This window comes from Oxyura jamaicensis, chromosome 21 (genome assembly GCF_011077185.1).
Source record: "Oxyura jamaicensis isolate SHBP4307 breed ruddy duck chromosome 21, BPBGC_Ojam_1.0, whole genome shotgun sequence".
In the NCBI taxonomy this organism is placed as follows: Eukaryota; Metazoa; Chordata; class Aves; order Anseriformes; family Anatidae; genus Oxyura; species Oxyura jamaicensis.
Genome location: NC_048913.1, coordinates 174,938 through 198,559, shown reverse-complemented (window position 1 = coordinate 198,559; position 23,622 = coordinate 174,938). Strand labels below are relative to the sequence as shown.

General features: G+C 37.9%; 1 protein-coding gene across 1 annotated transcript; it reads left to right on the top strand.

Moving 5' to 3' along the window:
• Positions 1-459: 459 nt before the first annotated feature.
• On the top strand, positions 460-21,483 carry PER3 (period circadian regulator 3). Its single transcript, XM_035344590.1, has 22 exons — positions 460-575; positions 609-837; positions 2,021-2,172; positions 2,746-2,861; positions 3,726-3,927; positions 4,544-4,592; positions 5,991-6,133; positions 6,511-6,589; positions 7,330-7,436; positions 7,674-7,830; positions 8,774-8,879; positions 9,299-9,424; positions 10,155-10,281; positions 11,298-11,442; positions 12,787-12,911; positions 13,453-13,635; positions 14,303-14,554; positions 15,053-15,798; positions 16,887-17,067; positions 17,619-17,793; positions 18,100-18,250; positions 19,730-21,483. The coding sequence occupies exons 1-22, from the start codon at positions 545-547 to the stop codon at positions 19,829-19,831; spliced, it is 3,684 nt and encodes a 1,227-aa protein (XP_035200481.1). The 5' UTR covers positions 460-544; the 3' UTR covers positions 19,832-21,483.
• The last annotated feature ends 2,139 nt before the right edge of the window (positions 21,484-23,622 follow it).

The window sequence follows — 23,622 nt, the reverse complement described above, 5'->3', positions numbered from 1 at the left end:
CGGGGGCCGCGTGCGGCGGCGCGTGAGGGGCGGGGCGCCGCCCCCGCCGCGCGCCGCCCCATCCAATAAAGTGGCTCTGGACCCGCTGTCGCCTTCTGTCTCTGTGTGGGCGGGGCGCGGCGCACGTGGCCGCGGTGTGTGGGACTGGCGTGGCCGCGTGCGGCGGCCGTTACGTAAGCGCGCGGCTCGCGGCGGGTAGGGCCCGGGGCGGCGGGCTCGGGCGGGCGGGAAGGCGGGGCGGCGGCTGCCGGGGTCTGCGGAGGGGAGCTTGCCTGGGGCGCGCTCCCTCGCGGCCGGCCGGAGGTGCCGGCTTACCTGAAGGAGGGGGGAGCGCGCTGGAATGAGGGAGGAGAGCCACGACCCAGGCTGAGGCGGGGGAAGAGGAGCGTCTCCCCAGTGTTTTCGGGGAGTTGCCTGGTGGTTTTTTTCCTCCGTGAGAGGCTCACCAGATCCGCCCGCCCTCTAGGTAAAAGGGTGCGAGCTTGCTGACGAGCCGCGCCGTGGCGTTCAATGTCCCGGTGCCGCAGTGCCTCGCTGCTCCGGGATGGACAGGAGCGAGCCCCGGGGCAGCCGCTCGGAGCGGGGCGCGGGCCGGCCCTCACCTGCCGCGCCGGGCGCTGGGAGCGGGCAGGAGGCGGCGTTTAACGCGGCTGGCTTGGGGCAGCAGGAGGGAGAGCAGCGGGAAGGTGCAGAGTTACGTCGCAATACACGCGTAGGAGCCAGCTCCGGTGGGAAGCAGTGTGATGGACCAAAATCCAGCAGAAGTGATTTCTTCAGCTACGAGTCAAACGGCGGTTCAGCTCGAAGTTTCAGGAGGCAGAGCAAAGTTAGCAACAGGTAACTCTTGGCACTGCGTGGAGCTGACTGGCCTGATACTTGAATTAACGTATTTAAGCAGAGAGCTAACGTCAGAACCGAGGATTTGATGTATTTGTGGTTCAAAGCTCTTCTTAGGGCTGAATTATTTCAGTCCTCCAAGGAAGCTTACGTGAATTGCAAACCATGAGTTTGTAATAGACTCAGGTGTAGGTTAGATTGTTGTTGCATGATTCCTCCTAAATTATTTGTCAGATACATAGATTAGCATATCTAGATACATCCGCAAACCTTTTGTGGCTTCTGAATATAATCTAAAGATTGCATTTAGCAGTAGTAAAGCAGAATTAAATAATGCTTTTTGAGGATGCTCAGAAATGCAATGAGGCACTTAGGTTGTGGGTTTTTTTCTTGTTGTTTTTTTTTAAGCAATTTGAGAGCCATAATTAATGCAATGTTGATTTTGCATGTAAAATTCATACATAGTAGTTAAGGTTCTTTAGTGATTTATGTAGTAAGAACGTGTTTCTAATAAAATGTCAAAAGGACAATAGTTAAAATAACTGTGTTTGTATCTCACCTGTAAGATTAGAATCACTCTACATTTTGAGGGTATTGACCACTGCTGTTTCAGCCAGTGAAATAAGTAAAAGAAAAAAAGAAGTGGGAGATTTTGCTTGTTAATAACCTTGCAGCTGTGGGGTCCTGCTTCTCTGTTGTAATGAAGGCTCATAAATCATGTGAAGAATGAAATTTTTGCATTAGGTGTATTTTGAGGACCTCATAGTCCTGTGAAGTGTTTTTAATCAGATGCAGACTTCAAAACTAGAGAGACTTATTTGCATAAAGAGTAAGCATCTATTAATGATTTTAATACCAGCAAGATTTAGAAAAATCTGTTGTAAACATCGGTTTATTTTTAATTGATGAACATCTTAGCTAGCAGTTTGGTTGTGATGCCTTTGCCATCCGTAACGTGCTGGAATTGGAAAGGAGGAAGGTTAGAGGATAAATAGTTAGGTAGCCAAGAAGTCAGCAAGATACAACAGCAAATACAGTGAATGAACATTAGGTCTTTTCCTCATATTTTGTGAATCTGAAGCTAAGCCCATATAGTGGTAATCTAGTGAATAATTCTGTGAGAGGGGGAAAAAAAAGCTTCTATACCAGAAATCGCCAGCAAAGTCTAACCTTGGCTTTACAGTGATCAGCTGGATTGGAGCCATTCTCACAAAGACCTGATGACGATGATCCAAGAAATGAAAAAGTGTTTGCCTGAAGATAAAAGGAGTTCCAGCAAGCCCAGTACCATCAGTGCTCTCAATTATGCTTTGCAGTGTGTCCAGCAGGTCCAAGGTAAGTATGGGAAAAAAAATGGAAGTGCAGAAGCCATAGAGCAGCTTGTTTTGAATAGATACGTCTGGCAACAGATAACATTAAAAAAAGGAAAGTATTTTACTTATCCTGCAAAGAATTAACTTTTTGAACCATTGCTTTTTAATCATGATGTTATCTTTTCTATTTAAGTGCCCACTTACTGCTTCTCTTTTACTCAGGGTGCAGCCACAAATATATAATAACTTGCCATGTGTGTTGAAAAAACAGCATTCTTGTCCCACCTCAAAAACTTACTGGATAGTCCATTTTCCAACAAAACTAAGTAGCTAAATTTATTCTTTTGCCATCACATTCTGTCTCTTCTATTTTCTTGTGCTTCTTTTCTGTAACATATATAGGTCACTCTAATAGGATTATCATTATGCCCTTTTCCTTTGTCATTACACAGACCTTCCTCATCTCAGCTCGGGCTTCACCTAAAAAGATGACAAAAATATGAGGGCTGTAAGAAATACTCTCAAAATTGTCTCCTTACTGACTTCTTTGTGTTAGTTTTGCTTTTCCTGTGTTTTTTTTTTTTTTTTCAATTAGCAAACAAAGAGTTTTTACGGGCCTTGAATGATCGAAGAATGTTTCAGACAGATATGATGACATACAGCATAGAAGAGTTGGTGACAGTTGCATCAGAACACACTCCAAAAAACAATGTAAGGAATTCAGTAACACTCAAGAGTTCATCATTTGCTATTTCACTTTCCATTTTGTCTCTTTGTACATTTTTCAAATAGAATGTGTAAAAACGAAAAGCACTTAAGTTTTGTTCAAACAGATCTTTGTGTTAGTAATGGTAGGTCAGTGCTACTGCTTATAAAAGCTGACTTAGCATACCCAACAGAAGCAAGTGAAAAAGTACCTATGTTTTCTTTCTTCTTGTTTCCTAGACACAACCATGATCTCTGAGAATCTTAGAATTCATTTACAGCATAGTAATATTCTGAGTTGGTCATTGCAGAATGTTTTCAAAGCTAATCAAGTCCATAGCTGTGAAGGTCTTTAGTTTCTATTTGTACTCATGGATTGTTGATTGATTGATTTTTGCAGTATGTTTCATGGTTTCTGTCTCTGTTTCAAAGAAAAGAGTGCTTCTTGAGATTCAGTACTATTAGATGCTGTATTAGAAATACTGCAAGTTAAAAAGATCTTACAATATTCTTGCGTGTAGAATCATGGTGAATACTACAAAATCTGGGGAGAAGTCTGTGGACTGATAACCATTCTGGAAAATGCAGTCATCTGTGGAATATGCTTCAGTTTTGATATTGTAATCTTACTCACTTCTGCAAATAATGAGTAAGCTGTGATAGCATAGGAGATTAAAGTAACGCATACATTATTTTAATTGAACACTAGCTTAAGAACACATTTTTGTACTCCTCTCTCCAGTTTTGGTCTGTGGTGGTTTGTATGTTTTATGGGTTTGTGTTTCTTTGGGGGGGGGCTTTTTTTTATTCCTTTCAATATTGCTACTGTCTGTTGGAGGAGGATTGCCTTTAACAACATTTGTTTTCCAGGATACTTTTGTGGCTGTGTTTTCCCTGCTTTCTGGGCGCATAGTGCATATTTCCAAGCAAGCAGCATCTATTCTAAACTGTAAGAAGAAAGTGTTGGACTCTTCCCGGTTTGTAGAGCTGCTCGCCCCTCAGGATGTGAGTGTGTTCTACACACATACTGATCAGTCCCACCTGCCGCTTTGGAATGTGGAAAATCAAACAGGTATGACTTGATGCTTTATCTGTCTTTCTGTCTTCACAGAACTTGGATAGAATGGTTGTTTGCTTTAAATGCTTATGCTGCCAATATGTATAGGCAACAAAGTCCAGAGTTCTCACTACAGAAGAATGTGAGACATCATAGGGTCCCTTAGTGCTAACATGCTAGGGATTCCTGAACTTTCCAAGCCCGTCATATGCCTGTCCATCAGAGCAGTGGCACCCCTGTGGAACTGTTATTATCTTCTTGCTGTGAATTATTACTGAATTATCCTCTCTCTGTAACTCTTGGTTGTATATAGTTTTTAGTACATGTTTCACAAATTTTAGCCTTTGCTTTCCATGGTAATGAACTGGAAAAAGATTTTTGGATTATGTGTTTTTCCTCTGAATTTAGCTCCAGGTCAGCAGTTTCTCCAAGTGAGTGGGCTGGACAAGAGAAAAATATTTGAAGTGGTAACAGACAGTTGAACAGCTAAATCAATAGCTATTATAGAGCAGGTTTTGAGACTTTAGTCTTGCTCCTAAAGCCTGGAGAATGCAGAGTTCAAAATAGTTCTGATAGGTGTGACTTTTTTAGGATATGAACTGATACTTTCAATGTATGTTCTTCTTCTTAGCCTCTCTGTATGAATATGCCCAGGTGAAATCCTTTTTCTGCAGGATCAGGCAAGTACATGTTTTATGTTTATGTAGGCTGGGCCCAGGGAACAATATTGGGCACAGACAGCAATTTTCTTGTTATGGCTGACCATTGTGAGCTTGTGGAACTCCATTACAGAAATGACTTACTGTGTTTAATATCAACATCCAACAGGATGTTTTGAATATCTTTTCCATAGTGATGGTTAAACTTGCATGGGATAGAAGGAAAACTGTTCATACATGTTTCTTTTGGATCTCAGCTTCTTTCAGTACTGCTGTGCAGGAGAAGAATGTTCTTGTGGAAAAAGCGCTGATCTCCCTTTTACAGTTTGAAAATGGAGGCAAAGTGTGTTTTGCTTAAGGAGTTTTGTTCAGGAGTTTGTGACAGAGGTAGTAACAGAAACTCAGTCACTCGAGTCCAAATACAAGACCTGAATCATCAGATACTGCTTCCTGTCACTGTGGGTTCAATTAGTTGCTTTGTGCCTGGCTAATCTTATCGCTAAAAGAAGAGAAATACAGAGGCTAGCCTGTAACCTTGAGTGTAACTTTGTTCCAGACTCAGGTGGCCTCTAGATTTCAGTAAGAACTGTTTGTTTCTGAGAAGATGTAATGCTTATTCTGTCTTCCAGTAGATCACTGATACATTCATATGTTTCAAAAACCCGAGCTCTAAAATCACCCTTCAAGTTCCTTGAATTCAGCAGGGCAGATTTCAATTTTACTTTGGGGAACTGTTTGTAGGATGCGTAAACATTTTGCAATACTTTTTTTCATGTTTTCATATAACATCTTCCTTTATGTAACAGAACCTTTCAACTACGTGGGCTTCCTGAGTAAAATGTTTTTTCACAAGCACACACAAGGACTAAGTATGAAAATGTTTTTTTGTGGGTTAAACTCTTTCTGTTATATCCAAATTCTATTTGTTTCATTTCAGTCAAAGAACAACAGCTATTTCTGAGCTGAGGCTGGAGGAGTCTTGCTTAATTAGGTCAATGAAACGAAACCTGAGAAACAAGTTTTTGGTTTAAAATGGTACAGAATAAAACAACAGTGTTTTGTTTGTTTGTTTGTTTGTTTTCCCTATTTAACTGGAAGGAGAGTACAAGAACAAATGATTGGTTCTCATGTGGGCTGAGAATTAGAAGGTAGCCTTTAACTCCTAGGGTAATGGCATTCAGGAACGGCCTTTCGATGCGCGTACTGGAGGCAATGCACATACTGGATTTGAGGGAAGCAACTGTACTGCTGAATTGCTAGTCTGTGATTGCATGGGATTGTGCCTAGGACCTCAGGAGATTCTTCCTGATGATACAGTTCTGTGTGCTCTGCATAATATCCTTGTGCAGGGCTTTCAGCACTGGCGTAAAGCATCTGAGCCTTGATATCAATGTGTTAATCCTTTTTACTTTTTCTCAGGGGTGGTAAAGATCAAGAACAAGAAACGCATTGTTACCCATTCCGAATCACCCCATACTTGGTCCACGTGTGTACTTCTGTCCACATAGATGCAGAATCCTGCTGCTTAGCTTTGGCTGAGAAAATTCACTCTGGATATGAAGGCAAGTCAGGAGAGTCCTGTGGAAAACAAGCCAATAGGAAAATACAGTATATGAAAGTCAACTTCATTTGATTAGAATTTGTTCTTGGGTAGTCTGGCAATTGTAACTTTGAGCATATAAGTGTGTGCATGTATGCATGCATGTGTATCCAAAAACATAGGCATCTTTGATAGGCCCTGAAACATTTGACCTCTTCTCTACATTTATATTTTGGAGAAGTCTATATCACCTAAAAATTTGTCTCTTTGAGTTACTGATCATAAAGCCGTGAACAGTTAAAAAGTTCAGGAGCCTGTAGCGCTCTGCCATGAGCAAAAGTTAGATTTTTTGTCTTAATGCATATTTTCTGTTTCAGTAAATATTTCTTTTTCAATTAGCTCCTCGAATTCCTATGGAGAAAAGAATCTTCACCACCACCCACACTCCAGGATGTGTTTTTCTTGAGATAGATGATAGGTGAGATTTGAATCTTAAGAATGGTGAGGTACGTATGGAGAGAAAGGTAGCAAAAAGTCCTCTCGAAATGCAGCTGGAAAGCCAGGTAAATTATTTGAACTGTGGAGTTGGCAGTAGTTAATTAAACAAATTAGTTTTGTGTTAATTTTCATTAATTATTTGTGTTAGTCTTCTCGTTGAAAAACATCTAAAACTCCAAGAACATAATGTCCTTTAACTAAAAATGTAAAATAGAACAGAACAGCAGTCAGTTTTCAGGGACCTGTGGTAATACAAGTAGTGGAAAACTCACATCATACAAAGCTCTGAAGAATTACAATGCAGAGATGCAGTTTCACCGAGCTGGGTTAAATGGATTTGTCTAGACAAAAGTTGTCTCCTGCAAACACCTGAGTGTTCTTAGAACCCACTTCACAGCATCCCTGTCAGATTTCTTGCTGACGTTTTGCCTGTGACCTCTTTCTTCATGATCACCCATCCCTCTCCCCCCTTTTTTTTTCCTCCATATATGGAAGCACAAAACTGCTTGTGACTTAAATATCCAGGCACAAAAACGTTTGTCATTGATATTTACATGTTTACATTGCACTGGAAGATTATTAGATGGTTTGGAAAATGTTCTGTAGCTTTAGTTCAAGCTGTTGTGGATCATGCACGGGGACTTTACTGACAAGCAAAGGTTTAGGGATGTAAATACTCAAGACTGAATTGTAATCAATGATAACATGTTTGGGTTTCAGAGCAGTGCCTTTGTTGGGTTACTTACCTCAAGATTTAATTGGAACATCCATGCTGATGTATTTGCACCCGGAAGATCGTCCTTTGATGATCGCTGTTCACCATAAAAGTAAGTACAGTTGGCTTAAAAGGTACTTATATTCTTTTTGACATACTTTCATTCACATATTGCTTATTGTGTGACTGGTTTCTAGTCTGGACAAAAATAAAGAAATTAAAGCAAGCAATTTGATGTCAAAGCAAATTCAAAACTAGACTTCCAGACTTCTCCAGTCTTGCATGTTTGTGCTTTCACTGCTGTGTCATAATGTAAACTAAACCTTGTTTCTTGGTTGTTTTTGCTCAGTCTTGAAGTTTGCTGGCCAGTCCCCTTTTGAACACTTACCCATTAGATTTTGTACTCAAAATGGGGATTATGTCATACTGGATACCAGCTGGTCTAGTTTTGTGAATCCATGGAGCAGAAAAGTGGTGTTCATCATTGGCCGACACAAAGTCCGAACGTAAGTCAGTTGTAGAATTGAACTGAACTAGAGCTGATGTTGCTCGTGTAGTCTGTGATAACTGCTTAGTATGCCTTACAGCCCTTAAGAACAGAAGCCCTGTCTTGCATTCCTTCTGAATAGTACTGTTATTATTAAGTATGAAAAAAAGTGAATTACTTTAAAATAAAAAGCAAAGCTTACTTTTTAAATTGTGTATGCACATTTGATGTCCAACTACTGTGACAATGGAAATGCCTAAATGAAAATTTTCAGTTTCAGATAAGCAAGATAAAACCTAAACAGGAACATAAAAGTGGATCACTTTAACAAATAATTAATTGACTTTTATTCCTGTTTTGCTCACAAAAAACATTAATTGATAAACATATAGCTAAAATCTGTCTTGTTTTCCTTTGGGGTCGTTCACCTGGTACAGAATCTAAGACTTTATCTCTTTCTAAAAAGATAGGATTAGTACTGAATATGAAAGTTAATAATTTTTCATGTTTCTCATTAGTTTCTGAGAGATTTGGAAATATGTCTGCCTGATGCATCCTCTTACCTGGTTTCTTTCATAGGAGATGGCTTTTCTGGGGATGGCTTTTTGACTTTTCAAAGTGATCTTTTTTTTTTTCAAGTCTCTCTAGAATGTGAATTTGTTTTATGAGTGACGGAGGCAAAGGGGTAGATGCTTGTCAACCTTAACTCATGTTATTGTGCTGGTATTCTGTCTTCTCCAAATCCTGGGGCTTTATTTGGAGCACTGCTTTCATATCACAGCCTCACTACCCTGGCTTAGCTGTTAGTGGAACAGATGACATCCTTTTATGTTGGTTCAGGGAAAAAGTCAAAATGAAATACAGATACCTTAAAAAAAACAACAAATATTTTCTAACTCTGCTTACAGCTACCTTTTCTTCATCAAATTAGAATTAATAGTGAAATTTTGTTGGCTCTCTAGAAGTCCTCTGAATGAAGATGTCTTTGCTGCAAGAAATAAAGAAACAAGCAGTGTTGAGAAAGAGATAAGAGAATTGCAAGGACAGATTTACAAGCTGCTTCTGCAGGTAAAGAAGATGAAAATTTCAAAACACTGGTTGGCCTTTTGAATGAGAAGCTAAAGAAATTGAGATTTATTTAGAAAATTTATTTGGGGGTGATCTAAAGCATTTGAAAGGAGAGTTGTAATTGGAGACAGGCTTACGTGCCAGGTTTAAAAATCTAGCTCTGGGTGGCCCATCTGATTAGAAAAACATTTTTGACCTGTTTGCCAAGTCTTTGTGTTGAAAGATAAATCTGCATCCTGAAACAGCTTTGAGGATGGTAGAGAATTTTTTCCCAAGCAAGTGGTGGAACCCCAAGCAACGCTGACTTCTCATTTATTCTTGTTGTTGTTTACTTTGAGTTGTGTTTTTCAAATTATGTTGTTCCCTTCTCTTTAATCTCTAAGAGAATGATTCTCTTTTTCCCCTCTCCACTAATACAGCCAGTTCATAGCAGCATTTCCAGTGGTTATGATAGCCTTGGTAGCAGTGGCTCTTATGAACACTATATCAGCATATCATCTTCAAGTGACTCCAATGGGAACTGTGCAGAGGAAACACAAGAACCAGTAAGTATTTAAATGTGTCAATGCCTGCATGGTAGAAAATGCTTATTGTATACATATGCACTACACATCATGAATTTTACTGAAGTGGAAACTTACAGCTATGTTCAAGCTACATGTACTTAAATTGGTCAATTATAGAATGCTGGTTTTTGTTCTTAATTTTGCTGATTAAAAAGAGCAGATAGCTGCTCCTGTAGTTGACTATAGTAAATTGAAGGCTTGCTTAAAGATCAGTCAGCCTTCTCAAAGAACCAGTGGACTCTGAGAAGGGAGGTGGAAGAACCATGCGACTAGAAAGAGTGTTGATGCACAGGGTGGACAGGGGCTCTATTTGGTTGAGATTTTTTCCCTTTTATTTTTTCACCGAAAAGGACATTAGAGATGTATTGTAAACTTCTGTAGGAGAGAGTGGAAACAATCCTGTCCTAAAACAAGCATTTAAATTACTTAATTTCCTTTTGAGGCTTCTGGGTAAATCATCAACTTAGTGCTCTCTCAAGGCTTGCATCAGTATAAAAACATTTAAATTATGAGGCTGTTTAATCTTTATGACAGTTAAATGTAATTATCGTGGTTAATTTAATTACAAATTCCAATAGATACCAGGCTTAGGCTGACAGTCTACTCCCTTTCAGTTAGGAGAATATGGGAACCCAAGTCCATCTTAGTGGTCTCCTATGGCTTCTTTTTATTCATTTTATTCTGACTTCACATTTTTACGTATCTCAAGATAACTTTGCAACAAGTATGTGCAGATGTCAACCGAATAAAGAATCTGGGGCAGCAGCTGTATATTGCATCAAGGAGCAAGCCACAGAATGGAAATGAACAGGCTACGAGTTCAGAAATGCTAGGAGGTGAGTTAATGTAATTATGATCTCTAAGTTAACATAAACTCCTGTAGGCCTGGAGCCATGACTTTGTCTGGTGTTACGCTGAAGCACTTAAGTTAGCATCTTAACATGGCTTAGATGTGGGAAGTAGTTGTTTCTGTTTGTATGTGGTTGTATGTTTTGTTTGTCTTTGTTAACTCAGCAGATGGAATGACTGCTCCCTGGGATATGGAAGAACGTACTTGTCTCTCCATGTTAATAGACTTTTTATTTTAACACTTTCTAGTGAAAATGTACACTTGTTTGTTGCAAATATAAGTCTAATGTGGAAGCTTCCTTTAGTTACTGATTGTGGACTCTCAACCAATCCACAGACCGAAGTCTGGAAAATGCTGCTCCACTTCCCTTTGAAATACTGGTTTGCTCTTTGTGTGCTTCATATTGTGCTATTGCAGGTTATTTCCAGTTAATGCCTAGCACAAATACATGGAGAATACTGTGTGCTTCACCAAAGATGTTAGGAATCTGTACTAAAACATTTTGGATTGTGATATTTTTTATGAGTTAAATTTATATACTATTCTGACCAGTGTATCTGAGCAATAAAAAACTAGAAATTACTGTTGAATAATAGATCAGATTCTGTGATGTGTAAATTCAGAGAAGAATATTAATTGGAGTTTTGTTTACAATTGACAGCCTTTGAAATACTGACTTATAAATCAAGATGTGATGCATGCAGCTTTTAGCTCTTTTGTATTTTTTTAGTTTTATTCAGTTCCAATCAGTTTCTTAAATACTAATATTTTTTTTCTGTGTGTTTTTCTTTGTGTTCACTAGATTATTCTTAGTAGATGTTTAAGGTTTTGGAGGGCTTCTCTTCTTTTTTCTTTCTTCATCCTCCCCTGCTTCAAAATGTAAGAATTGAGGAATGCGAAATAACTTAGTAATGAGAGCTATGCTGTGATAAACTGTATATTCCTGTATGTGTGCCACTGGGGGTGGTGGTTAGATGTCTTTGAGAATTTATTCTTTTCTAGGGAAGAGGCACAGTGCTTCCTGTTTTCTCCAGACAGTGAGAAGTGATAGCACAGAAGAACCAGGCAATGTACTTTATGATGATTCAAAGAAGACTCTGCTTGTTCCTTCCTATCAGCAGATCAATTGTGTTGATAGTATCATCAGGTAGTAAACTATGAAGCAATTATAGTGATACAGATTTAAGATTAATTCATGGAAGCTAACAATGGAAGCAGTTTGCATTGGTCTAGACTGTCACGGTTTTGACTTAAAATTCCGATTTGAAATGTTTCTGCATTAAATATGTTAATGGTATCCTTATCACGTTTCTCAAGAAAACTGGAACGTGTCTGAAAAACTCTTATGATAATTAAAATTTTAATTTTCTTCTTCAATCAACTATTATATATATGTATATATAAACGATATTACCAACTATTAGACTTCTTAATGATTTTAATGATTGAAACGTCCTTGATAGTACAATGCTTGACTGAAATTATTTACTGCAGTCGTATAAAGGAAAACATGAGTGGAAAAAATCAAGTCAGTATGCAAGTTTTTTCACTTGCTTTATCAAGAACACGAGTTTTTGGTCACTGCACTAAAGCACATACAGTTGTGGTTACCTCAGTTTTGTGCTTAGCTTTAACACTTTTCCACAAAAGCAAAGTAGCACCGCAGTTTTGCTTATGAGCAAATGTCATTTTAATAGCTGTAACAGCTTGGAAGATGTAAATAGCATTGCTTCTATTAAATCTGAGAGATGTACATCCTTTACCTTTAGAGGTTGATGTGTGGATGGATACCTTTTGAAACAAAATGTGAAAATATCAATAATTGTGCTTAAGCAGGAATATTCCAAAAATAAATATATATTTGACAAAAAAAAAATGTTTCCAACTAACAGATAAGGTAGGTCTCCAAAGTAACAATTATTTTATATTACAGTTTGGTTACATACTCAGTCATAGAACAACAGATTGAAGTTGGGAGGGTCACCTGGACCAGGCCATATTCAGGTGGCTTTTGAGTGTTTTCAAGGGTGGAGATTCCACAGCCATCCCAATGTGCAGTCAACCTGAGCTAATGTATTAATGAAGAGTTCAGGGTTCAAGATGCTGTTTGTAACCACTGACTTTTGTCTACTGCTTGTTTTGTCATTGGTGCAATATGAGTTTAAAAGAACTTTAGGCATAGTACTTTGTCTTCTCAATGTATGCTTTGAAAATATCTGTACAAAACATTAAGCTGACAACCATTTATGAAACATTGGTCTTTTTAGTCCAGTGAATGTCTCTTAAAACAAACAGAAAATTAATTTTTATTTAAAATACTCCTTGGAAGGCAAATGTATGCCCAGAGCTTCCTGCAGTGAATTTTAAATGCTAGTTAACAGTACCTGCACCTGTAGTTTGGATTGTTCAATTGTTTCTCTCTCCAAATTGGGTTAAAAAAAAAAAAAAAAATGGAGTGGGGAGAGTTTCCAGTGATACACATGTATTTCAGATATCTAGAGAGCTGCAATATTCCAGTATTGAAAAGGAAATGTAAATCTACAAATACATCATCATCATCTTCAGATGACGACAAGAAAGCCCAGCAAAGTCAGCAAGAATTCAAGGCATTGGAAGGTAATGCAAGGGATACTGACAATCCTCATGGAAATGTAATGATCTGTTTTTGATGTGCTGCTCTTGTATGTTTCAAGGTTTCTTTCTGTTTTTTAAATTGTTGTCACACAAATGACTCAAATATTTTGGTTACAGGTAGTAAATCTGCTTCATTTGTCCAGATCATACAATTAAGTGTAAGCTACAGTAATAAGTCTTTGAACTTAGAACTTTGAACATCATAAGAAGTACTGTTAGCTGTTGCTAAATAAACCTTCTATTGCTCTTTATTTTTATTCCATATTTATGTAATAAATGTTTAACATTTATGGCACATTTATGTATTAAATATATGTTTAACAAAGTGTGTGTTAAATTCACACTTGTGTATGAATGTTATATTTATTTATATATAAGACTGTCTTGTTTGATAGTGTGCATAGTGAGTGGTTCCTTCCGAACCAATTGGATTTGATGATTTCCGAGCAATTGTAGTGTTTGGACAGAAATTCCATGTAGAAATGTTGTCATTTATCAGTAGATACTGCTGTCCTTTCATCAGTTAATCTCCAAACTCCAGTATCTGCTGATTGGGAAAAGATGCTGAAAAAGCAGACAACTTCAGGCATTGTGGGAACTCCTCTGGCAGACCTGACCCTGTCCAACAAGTCTCCAAGTGTGCTATCTGCCACCAGCCAGTGCAGTTACAGCAGCACTATAGTGCATGTCCCACACCCTCAATCAGGTACTATTCACAATTGGAAAGCATTGACTTGAGTCTGTAATTAAAAAAAATAAAAAATTAAAAATTAAGAGTGTCTTCAGACTAAAGTATGCAGTGGGAAAGCTTTGTCCAAGTCAATTATGTTCTCATGAATGTATGATCTCTGAAAAACAGTGAAGGTACTTTTGGGGACACCGAAGAAAACTTGAGAGTGGAAATGTTTACAGTGTTTTTATAAGACCTTTTAAGACAATACAATTTGATATAATATAAACTTTCAAAAAGTTTGCAGTTTCCTTTCTGCTTTAGCTTCATTGCATACGTCTCAAGCACAGCAATATGCTTTTGTTCAGCAACTGTGAATGAAAACAAAAATGACTAATAGGCCGATCTTACTTAATCTTAATTCAGAAAGAACATAAAAATGAGAACAATTGCAGTTAAATACTAAGAAAGTATGAAGATAGAAACGCCTCTGTAACTTCAAAGTAATTTAAAGTAATTTGCTCAGTTCATGTTAGTATAACTATATTTGAGTGTAAAGGGTCCCGTGTTCCATCCCACACCTCTGCAGTCTCTATTTGCTTGGTAGCTCAGACGTTTATTTTCTGTGTAATGCTCTGGGTACTGTGGGAGACCAGAAGGTCAGAGCAAAGAATGAGTGATTTATTTTCTTTCTTCTTCAAAGAAGTGACTACAATGGAGGATACTACCGTTGGAAATGAACAAATGGAACAGCCTCCTGTGAATGCTCTGAGTCCCATTATGGTGCCTGAGGAGTTAAAGCCTGTTGGGTTAACAAAAGAGACTTTGTCAGCCCACACTCAGAAGGAGGAGCAGAACTACGTGGACAAGTTCCGCCAGAGGATCTTGCTCTCTCCATTTAGGACTTACCTTCAACAGGGTAGCAGAAGTAACAATGGACATTCCTGTGGCCAAGGTAGGCAGCACCTTTAAGAAATAAAGATTTACTAAACTTAATTTAAAGTCCAACTTAGCAATGGGCTTTTGTTCTCCTTTGTGTGATTTAGTGAGAACCTTACTGTGGTTGCAAACAGAACACTTTGTTCGAATTGCCAAGACCTGACAATGGCATTGCCCATACAGAAGTTCTGCTCCATCTTGGATGTTGCTTTCTTAAACTTTTCACAAAACACCTAATTACTGCAATAAATACTGCAAATCCCAAGTAGTTTATTACCTTCTGCTGAAGAAATGTAGAGGATCTGATTGGATTAATATAAAATAATAAGAAAAGTGATTATACAAAGGAAAATATTGTCAATATATCAACAAGTCCACCACTGTAGTACATGGAAGAATTATCCAGAAGAAAGTCATCTCTTTGAATAAGCCACACTTTAGTTATCTGTATGTTTCTCTGTACTTTTTTTTCCTTAGGTCTGTCATTTCAGCGTCTATTTTTCTTCCTCCTTAGGAGATTCCCCTTCAAAGGAGAGGAGTACAGCTAGCTGCAAAAAAGGCAAACATGGAAAATTCAAGTGCCAGAAACCTCAGAGACAGTCCTTAGATAGCCACTCTTGTAGTAAAAATAGAAATAGTCTTCCATGTGAGAAGAGAACAATTCGGAAACAGTCATTTTTTCCCTCAGAAGTATCCTGTCTCTCCTCCTCCTGTATGAATGTATTTCCTCCTGTGGGATTTCCTTTCTATTCAGATTCACTATCTAGTTTTCCAGCCTATCCTGTAGCAGAGGAGCTTGCCCTTCGCTCATTAAAACCTGAGTCCACATCATTGTCACAGCTATGCTATGAAGCACCATCGTTCCCAGCACTTTATCCCCCAAACGTAGGCACGTTTATGGCTGTATTTTTTCATAGTTACCCCATGTATGCTCAGCTGCCTCAATATGACTTTCTTCCTAGCCCTCAGTACATTTATCCCCCTTCTTCGTATCCACGCACAACACTACCTCTAGCTCCCCCTCCTTCTGCGCCATCACCAGTAGCCCCAAACTCTGCAAATCAGTCCTTTCCAGCCTCTTCCTCCACATCAACTGAGGAACAGCAAGAGGGCCAGCATGACTGGGCCCAACAGCTGAGTAGCTCACAAGCCAGCTCCCTACTTCAGCTGAATGTGCTTCAAAAAAAGCTTCCGAAACCTGTGGAGCCTTCCATCCTTTCCATCATTACTGATGTTAAAGCACAAGCAGAAGCTAAATGTGTAAGTAACATGGATCTTCAGTGTTGAAGAGAAACTCAGGCTTTCATGGTGTTCAGTCACCAAAACCAGCAATGATCTATGTTTCAGGGTCAACAGACTGTTACCTTTTTTTGGCCATCACTGTGCTCTGTAGACTGCAGAGCATAAATAGCATAGGAGGTGGAGAAAGCTTTTTATATGTGAGCCCCTGGGAATTTGTAACACTACAGTCCCGGCACTTAGAAAATGACACAAATGTGAGATCTGGTCTAGGCTCCCACAAACTGCTCTTGCTCAGTACTTTGGCATTTTTCTTTTTCCGTTAAATTGTTGGCAGGAAGTTGGGGCGGGCATTTATGCATGTGGAACTTGGTCGGGACTACGCAATTCATGTCTTTTTTCACCCAGTCTCACAGTCTCTGTGGAGAACCAAAACAAAGGGAAGATACTTTTCTAATTACTCCCTCTGTCTCCCAGGGATGCAGCTAATGAACGAAGAACAGGGATCCATGTGGGTCAGTTTCCATACATTGGCATAGAAAAGGCCTCTCCAACTTCCGCTGTAAACTCAGAGGCAGGAATCTGAGCTCTGCAGGCAAGGAAAAAAAATGTTGGCTCCTGAACCCAGATTGGGCTGAAAAGGCTGGATCAGCTGAAACTGCAGGGTAGGGTCCTGGAGTTGTTGTACCTGTAGCTGCAGAAACAGCAAGCTTAATGTAGTGAATCAAGGGAAGACCCTTTCATTTTCCTTGTAGTGCACTGTTGCTTGATGTGTGGCTGCTTCATGCCATCTAACTGAATGTGAAAGGGACTGACGCTCTTGTCAGCAGAAGATCTTGACTTAATATGAAAGTACAGTGTCTTGACAGAAACCTGGTAGGGAAGGATTTACAGCAGAAACCAGTAAAACAGAGTCCAGACCCTTGTTGTTTTCACCCACTGAGAGTGTTATCCTCAGATCCAGATATCCAGTCATTTTCAGAGCTAGAAACTCCAGAGCTATTGAGCTGACATGAGAATTTAGTAAACATGTTACAAATTCAGTAAATGCATGAACTTCCTTTCTTAAGATAAATGGTGAATTCCATGGATGTGTTCTTTGTTTCCAGGACAATGATCCAGAAGGTAGTGGTAATGGTGCTAGTAGCCACTGTGCTTCTAGTGAATTTACTGACCACCAACTACATGAGGACTCCCAGTCGGGCACAGGTTCAGCAGCATCAGGCAGTGGATCAGCTTTATTCAGTTCTTTAGATTTTCACTCCAATGAAACTTCTGGTTATGGCACAGGTAGGGAAGTTTAGGATCTAGACGTTTGCTACTCTGATTCTAGGAGGCTTGCTAACATGTTGGTAATTTGTAACAAGATGCTGGGGAAAATGAAAAATCCCAGAAAGAGGATCTGTAGTCTGTATTTTTTAACAGCTTTAAGTATTTGAAGCCAAATGCATTTCACCATAGTCAGAAATGGGAATCTAGAAGCTATTCCTTTAATGTTTAAGTCACGCTTCTTAATTTTGCTTGTTAACGCTTTCTGCATTAGATACATATTATTTGAGTAGAGGTAAATCTGCATAGAGCAGGGCCTGTTGAAACAGAAGCAGGGAAGTAGAGCCAATTAATTTGGAGAAGAGTGAGTAAATCTTTGGAGATACTGAACTTTATCTTTGAATTATCAGTAAATGTAATAATTGCTTACCAGAGCAGTCATCTGAGAGGACCTGTGTTAGCATTATAGAAAGAGCTCAAAAGAAGACACTAGCAAATTTTACTACTTGTGCTGAATTATTAGGATTTGTGACACATCTGAGTTCATTTTTTTTCATGGTAATTCTCAGCAGGTAGTGGGAAAAGCAACAAGTATTTTGCCAGTAATGATTCTTCTGAAACTTTCAAAGAGAGGAATCAGGAAGCAAAAGAAAAAGAGACACGTTATAAATCCAAATGTGAGTCAGCCTGGGTGATGATGGATCACACGCCGGAGCAAGTTCTAATGACATACCAAATGCCCAACAGGTTAGAAAACACCAACAATTTGTGACATGCAATTTGGAATTGTTCATGAAAGAACTGTAGAGTTAAAAGTGAGACCATGAAAACTGTGCATACCAATAAAACTCAAAGAAGGTGTATTAATTTACTATTTAAGTCCTGAATATTTCTTTTTATCTACTTTTTGCCTATTTTTTTCTCATCACTTAAAATATGGTAACATGTAACCTTTTTGCTGAAGTGTTGATGAGATAAATTATTGTCATTATCGTCAATGCCTGCCTTGCTTTATTTAGTGCAGTTGTGTTAGCAGGTGTGTGTTACTTGCAGAATTAAAGAGGAAGTTTTAAAGGAGGATCTTGCGAAGCTGATAGTCATGCAAAAGCAGCAACCTTGGTTTACGGATGAGCAAAAGAAGGAGCTTGCAGAGGTGCATGCGTGGATCCACACCCAGTCTGTCCCACTACAAATCAACACTCAAGTAAGGAGTTGTGAAAGTAATCAGCAGCTTATTTGTGCCTTGGCTAGCCAGAGGTAGTTCTGTCTCTAACTAGAGTAATCTTAAAGTCTGGGGTGGGGGGGGGGGGGGGGTCACTGATTAGTTATTACTTCTGAATCTAAGAAAGGAGTGAGCTTCAGAATACTAGCCAAATGTGAAGTGACAAAATGCAGCTCTTTCTTTCCGTTGTACTTATTTGCAAGAGATGCTAGTTTTATGTAGGAACCACCAGCAGCCAAGTTGCTTCAGTCACACTGTTAGATTAACAAAAAATAGTGTCAAACTCTCAAATAGAAGTCCATTTCTAGCGATGTTTTTTTTCTGTTGTTAGGTATTTTTCTCTTCTCTTACAAAGTTGAATGTTGATATGATTGAATGGCACAAAACACTACGAAGTTAGTGAAGATGAGGGCAGGTGTGTTCAGTAAAAATAGTCATAGGGGAGGTCAGGTATATGTTAAAAAAACAAACAAACAAAAAAAAAACGTGAAAATAGCTGTCTTTTTGTAGGTGGATTCATTCTTTAATCAGGTTTAAGATACTGTAATCATTATTTTATGTCAATTATTTAATGTCTATTATAGCACTGTATGCTTCGTGTGCTGGGATTTTGAAATGAGATATTCTGAGCTATGGTGTTTATTCTTAGAGAAGAAAGGCTTAGAGATCTATTTCTTTGGTGCCAGAATAATACCAGCAAACTAGCCTCTCCTTTTACTTTTTTGTTAAAAATGTTGTGCTTCCTGTTGAGGTTAGGACCATGCATTTGACCCAGACAGAAAAGTGATATCTGGTAGTCTTGCCGAAAAAATATTTCCATCTCAAATGTTATATAAGACAGATGAAAATTAGCATGCAAGTATAAATAATTGACATCTAAGGTACTAAAAACTGTTCCTACCCTATAAATAATGGTTCTTCATAATGAGCACAATAAGCTGTGTTTCCAGTATAGATTGTCATTTTGTGAAAGCAACCAGACTTCTGACAGTAGAAAACAATGTGAGATTTCTATTTTAATACTTTATTTTTTAATACTTTATTTCATACTGTTGCTTAAGAACAAGAAAAATCTGCTCTGCCAATACCATCAGGAGTTTCAGCATTTTTTGTTGGTTGGTATTGTTGCTGTTGGTTCTGCAGTCCAAATTCTTTAATGAGAAACTTGCTCATAAAGCTGAAAGAGAAGGCCTTCATATTCAAGGAAGTCATGTGCCTTTTTATCTCAACACTAATACTGTGTCCCACTAACCAAGGAATTAATTTCTGGGACAAGCTAAGTTGGAAGTACAAGTGCCTGTCTTTGAAAATAAGATGTCTGTATAATTTTCTGCTTTTTAACAGATTTCAGTCCATTGATAAGAAATTTCAAGAGATTGCAGTATATCATGCTATCAGGATATACTCTTTGAAATACACAAAGAAGAATTTAAATGATAATGTTCTTGTTCCTTTCTAAAGGGCTGTGTTACATGCAACATCAGGGAAGCAAGTTGTGAGGCTGCAGTGACTGATGACAATACAGAAAACAAGGGAAAATCAATTCCACTGTTGCAACACTGAAGACATCAGTACCTGTTAGTGAAACTTCTTGGAGTAATTCCCATTCTCTTTGCCTTTGCTACACACATTTGCAGCAAATCTCTCCAGCGGTATTTTCCCAACATGAGCAATTGTTCATGTGGAACTAAACCATTCTCCATTACTCCTTCACTCCTGGTCTGATTTTGAAGACAATCTTCCACTAGGAGGCTGTTCCCTTCCTGACCTTACAAACTTGACACATAATGAGTTATGTTTCTAACTTTCAATGCTCTATGATGAGCAAAATGTAAAGGCTGTTTCTTTGGTTTTGTTTTGTGGTGATGGTGTGTTGCTTTGTTGTTCTTGGCAGCTAAGAGTCTGAAAAGATGCAATGCTTAAGAGCCTACATTGAAGACCTAATGAATCAGAGTATGTATATTCTCCAGTAAGGTAGATATGCTAGTGCCACTAAATCCAAGCTACAACAGAGCGTTTATTTAATATTCAGAGGTCTAAACTAAAGATTCTAAAGGTACTCTGAAGCTTGAAGCTCTAAGGTTTCAGCAGGTTTTTCCAGAATCAAGTAGGCTTTTTAATGAGCAACAGAAAATTGGCCAAGTTATTGTGCATCAAAATGCCTTTCTCCAACTTGTGCCTTTCAAAAAAAATAAAAAGTGAAAAGAAGCAAAGTTATTCCTTATGTTTTTCATAAGTGTTTGAGAACCTAATTGTTTCATCACTTTTGTTTAAGATGGATTTTAAAATTAATCAAGGGTAACTGGTTTGCAAATTCATTGTCAATTAAACTATAAACAGCAAGCCAAGAAACTAAAATTAACAATTCAGGTATTATTTCCTAAAGTAGAATCTGCTTTTTAAAGGAAGTTGCATGAGAAATTTTCTCTATTGAGGCTCTCGTTATCAATTCAGATACTTGCATGCAGTCTTTTATGTTGCTTGTGTTCCGGAAGGTGAATTTGCATCGTAATCTGTGTTGTATTAGAACAGATACATAAGTTGAATCCAGACATAACTAAAAGGCAATTTTGAGCCATTTACATGTTTTGTTTATGTTGTGATGATGCCACAAAAAAAAAAAAAAAAAAAAAAAAAAGGCAATTAAGGTTCATTTCTCCTGCTTTCTTGAGAAGTCACATGTGGTCAAACATCAAACTACATATTCATTGTTTCATACTGTTGTTGACTTCCTGTATAACTTCTAACCTCTTTCTTTATAATGGAGTTACCAGCTGTTGAAACTCATGAATGAAAAATGGCTTTAAGTGTAGTGTAAGTTTGTTCTTCAGAAAGTGGTAATAACTTTCTCATTCACTGTGTAAAAGGACTTGTTCTCATGCTCATATTTACAGCTTAAAGCTTAATGTTTCAAAGTACTCTTCAAACAGGACACTCTTTGCTTAAAAAAAAGAGCCAAGTTTTGTCTGACTTCCACTTTGTTATCGATAGCTGTATATAATAATGCAGATTTTTCACTTTGATGTTATTAATCATCTTTTCCTTCTCAACAAAGAGTTTAAAAGGTAATACATTATTCACCTTTCCATGCTCTGTAACTGTTCTGTTATGTGAAGGATTTTCAGTTTTTCAGTCTCATTTACGAGTGAGCTAGCTGTTGATGAGTAAGTTAAAGATCCTATGATCTTCAGATAATTAAAATTATATTTACCTTAGTGTCTTTAGTGTTATATTTACCTTTAGTGTCTTTTCTTATTCTTTTATTCAGTTCAGTAAAAATCTTTGTCATGAAAGTTTGTTTCAAGGAATGTGTTGTTCTTTAGATTTTTACAGTATACCTTCCTGTTCTGTTTATACCTATGGTTTTCTATTTATTCTTAAGTTATAATTATTTGTATTTTTTTTCAGATTGGACTTCTTTTTTTCTTAAGTGTTGTAAATCAGCAGGGATTCACACATTCTCACTATTTCATGTGCTTGAACTTTTAAAGTACTTTTTAAAGTATGCGTCCAGTAGATATTTACATACAGAAAGTTATGTACTCAGTTAGGGAAATCTGGGCAGTACCTTACACCTTTCCTATTATTTTTTTTTCAGCACTTTCCAAATACAGAATGCTGCATTGTAACCATACTGCCTAAAATATTTGCTCTAAGCCACATAGCAAGATGCTTTCTCTACAGGTTTTTTCCCCAGTAGAGAAGGTTCTTAACTAACTTTCCCAACAAGTTGGACTGATGTTATTGAATCAACTAAAGCTATACTTAAAATTAAAATGACTGCTTTGATGTATTTTGAGACTTAGTGAAATGATCCATTTCACCAAGTGAAATGAATATTCCAAGTAAGGGCAATCATGTCGTTTAAAATAGTTCAAATGTATAAGTGAGAAAGAAAGCTTAGGTAATCAACTCTTTTGCTGTACATTGCTTCCACTGATTGTTTCCTGAGTAGAAAAAATAAGATTGTCAGAAAAGTCTTAGTAAGCATATAAGTCATCCATCTTATAAAAGAATGAGATGTGGTTTAAGAGAAAGAGTACATGTACCTAATACTTGATTAATACTTTTTGTTCATAGGTCTGGAAACATGTCCAAAAAATGACTATCGTTATCCCTCTTGTTTAAAAAGAGGCAGAGGTGCAAAGGACTTGCACAGATACATACCCCTCGTTCATACTAAATTCAGGAATATAATTTGGAGATCTTCATTCACGGTATCTTGTGCTGTCTTTGCTACAAATGGTCAAGGTCCTCACCTGTATATAGAAACTTGATCATGTTAAATGTGTTTCTCGTTTGGATATTTTCACCCTTCTTGTGCTACCTACTGCTGTGAATCTGTGCCTAGTAGAATCATATAGAAGCAGAAATCCTAGACAATTTTAAAGTGATGTGAACACTGTATCCCATTATCACATATAATGCAGGAGCATGTGCCTAGGAGTTTAAATTCAAAATTCATAATCCTGGCTAAATCTTAGGTGCAAGATTCTGTGTCTGGGGCTACAGTAGCTCTCGGTTACAAGGGAAAAAATTTGCTTGGAGTATAAGAATTTAAGAGGAATGAAGTGGTGAATCAGTGCATTGTTTGACAAGGACACTAACTGGGTTTGCCCAAGAACACAGTCTTATCTGCAAAAAAAAAGTTTCCCAAGCTATTCTTTACCCTACTGTAACTAGAACATCTTGCAGTCAAATGCTTTACCAAGCCTTTTGGAAAGGAGATTGTTTCTGTAAATTTTCAGGAAATAGTAATTTTTCTTCAGATTATGTATTTATTTTTCAGTCTTGGTAGTTTCCTGGGGTAGTCAAAGTGACCTCCACTTTTGATCTGAAAGACCTACGGAGTAAATATTGCAGCCAGATTTGCACACAGTATTTTGTTTTATGTGACTTTGTTTTGCCTGATACAATCAAAATGTTGGAGACAGTTTAGCTTCTTAGAAGGTCACTTCTTGGTGATCAAAGGGAAAACACAAGTACAGCAATGATGCAGTTATTCTACTCCCTGTGGGGGTGTTGGCTGTTTGGTATATTAGGCTGACAATTTTTTGTTCTGCTCAAAAATAATAGTTTCATGTGTTTTTTTAAAAAAAAAGTTGATGTGCAAATATTTTCATGCCATTGCTGTGAACAGGAGGGACCCCAATGTATTTTTGCAGTGTGATGAATATTTGCTGCATAAGTAATGTATTAGTAAATTTATTCTCCAGCTGAATCAAGTTTTAAATCACGATCAAATGAGTATTTACATTCATCAATAGGAATATTTTATTGAAGAACTGATGAACTGATTTATTGATGAACTCAGCTGTTGTTTAATTTACAGTTGTGATTTTAACTGTACAACT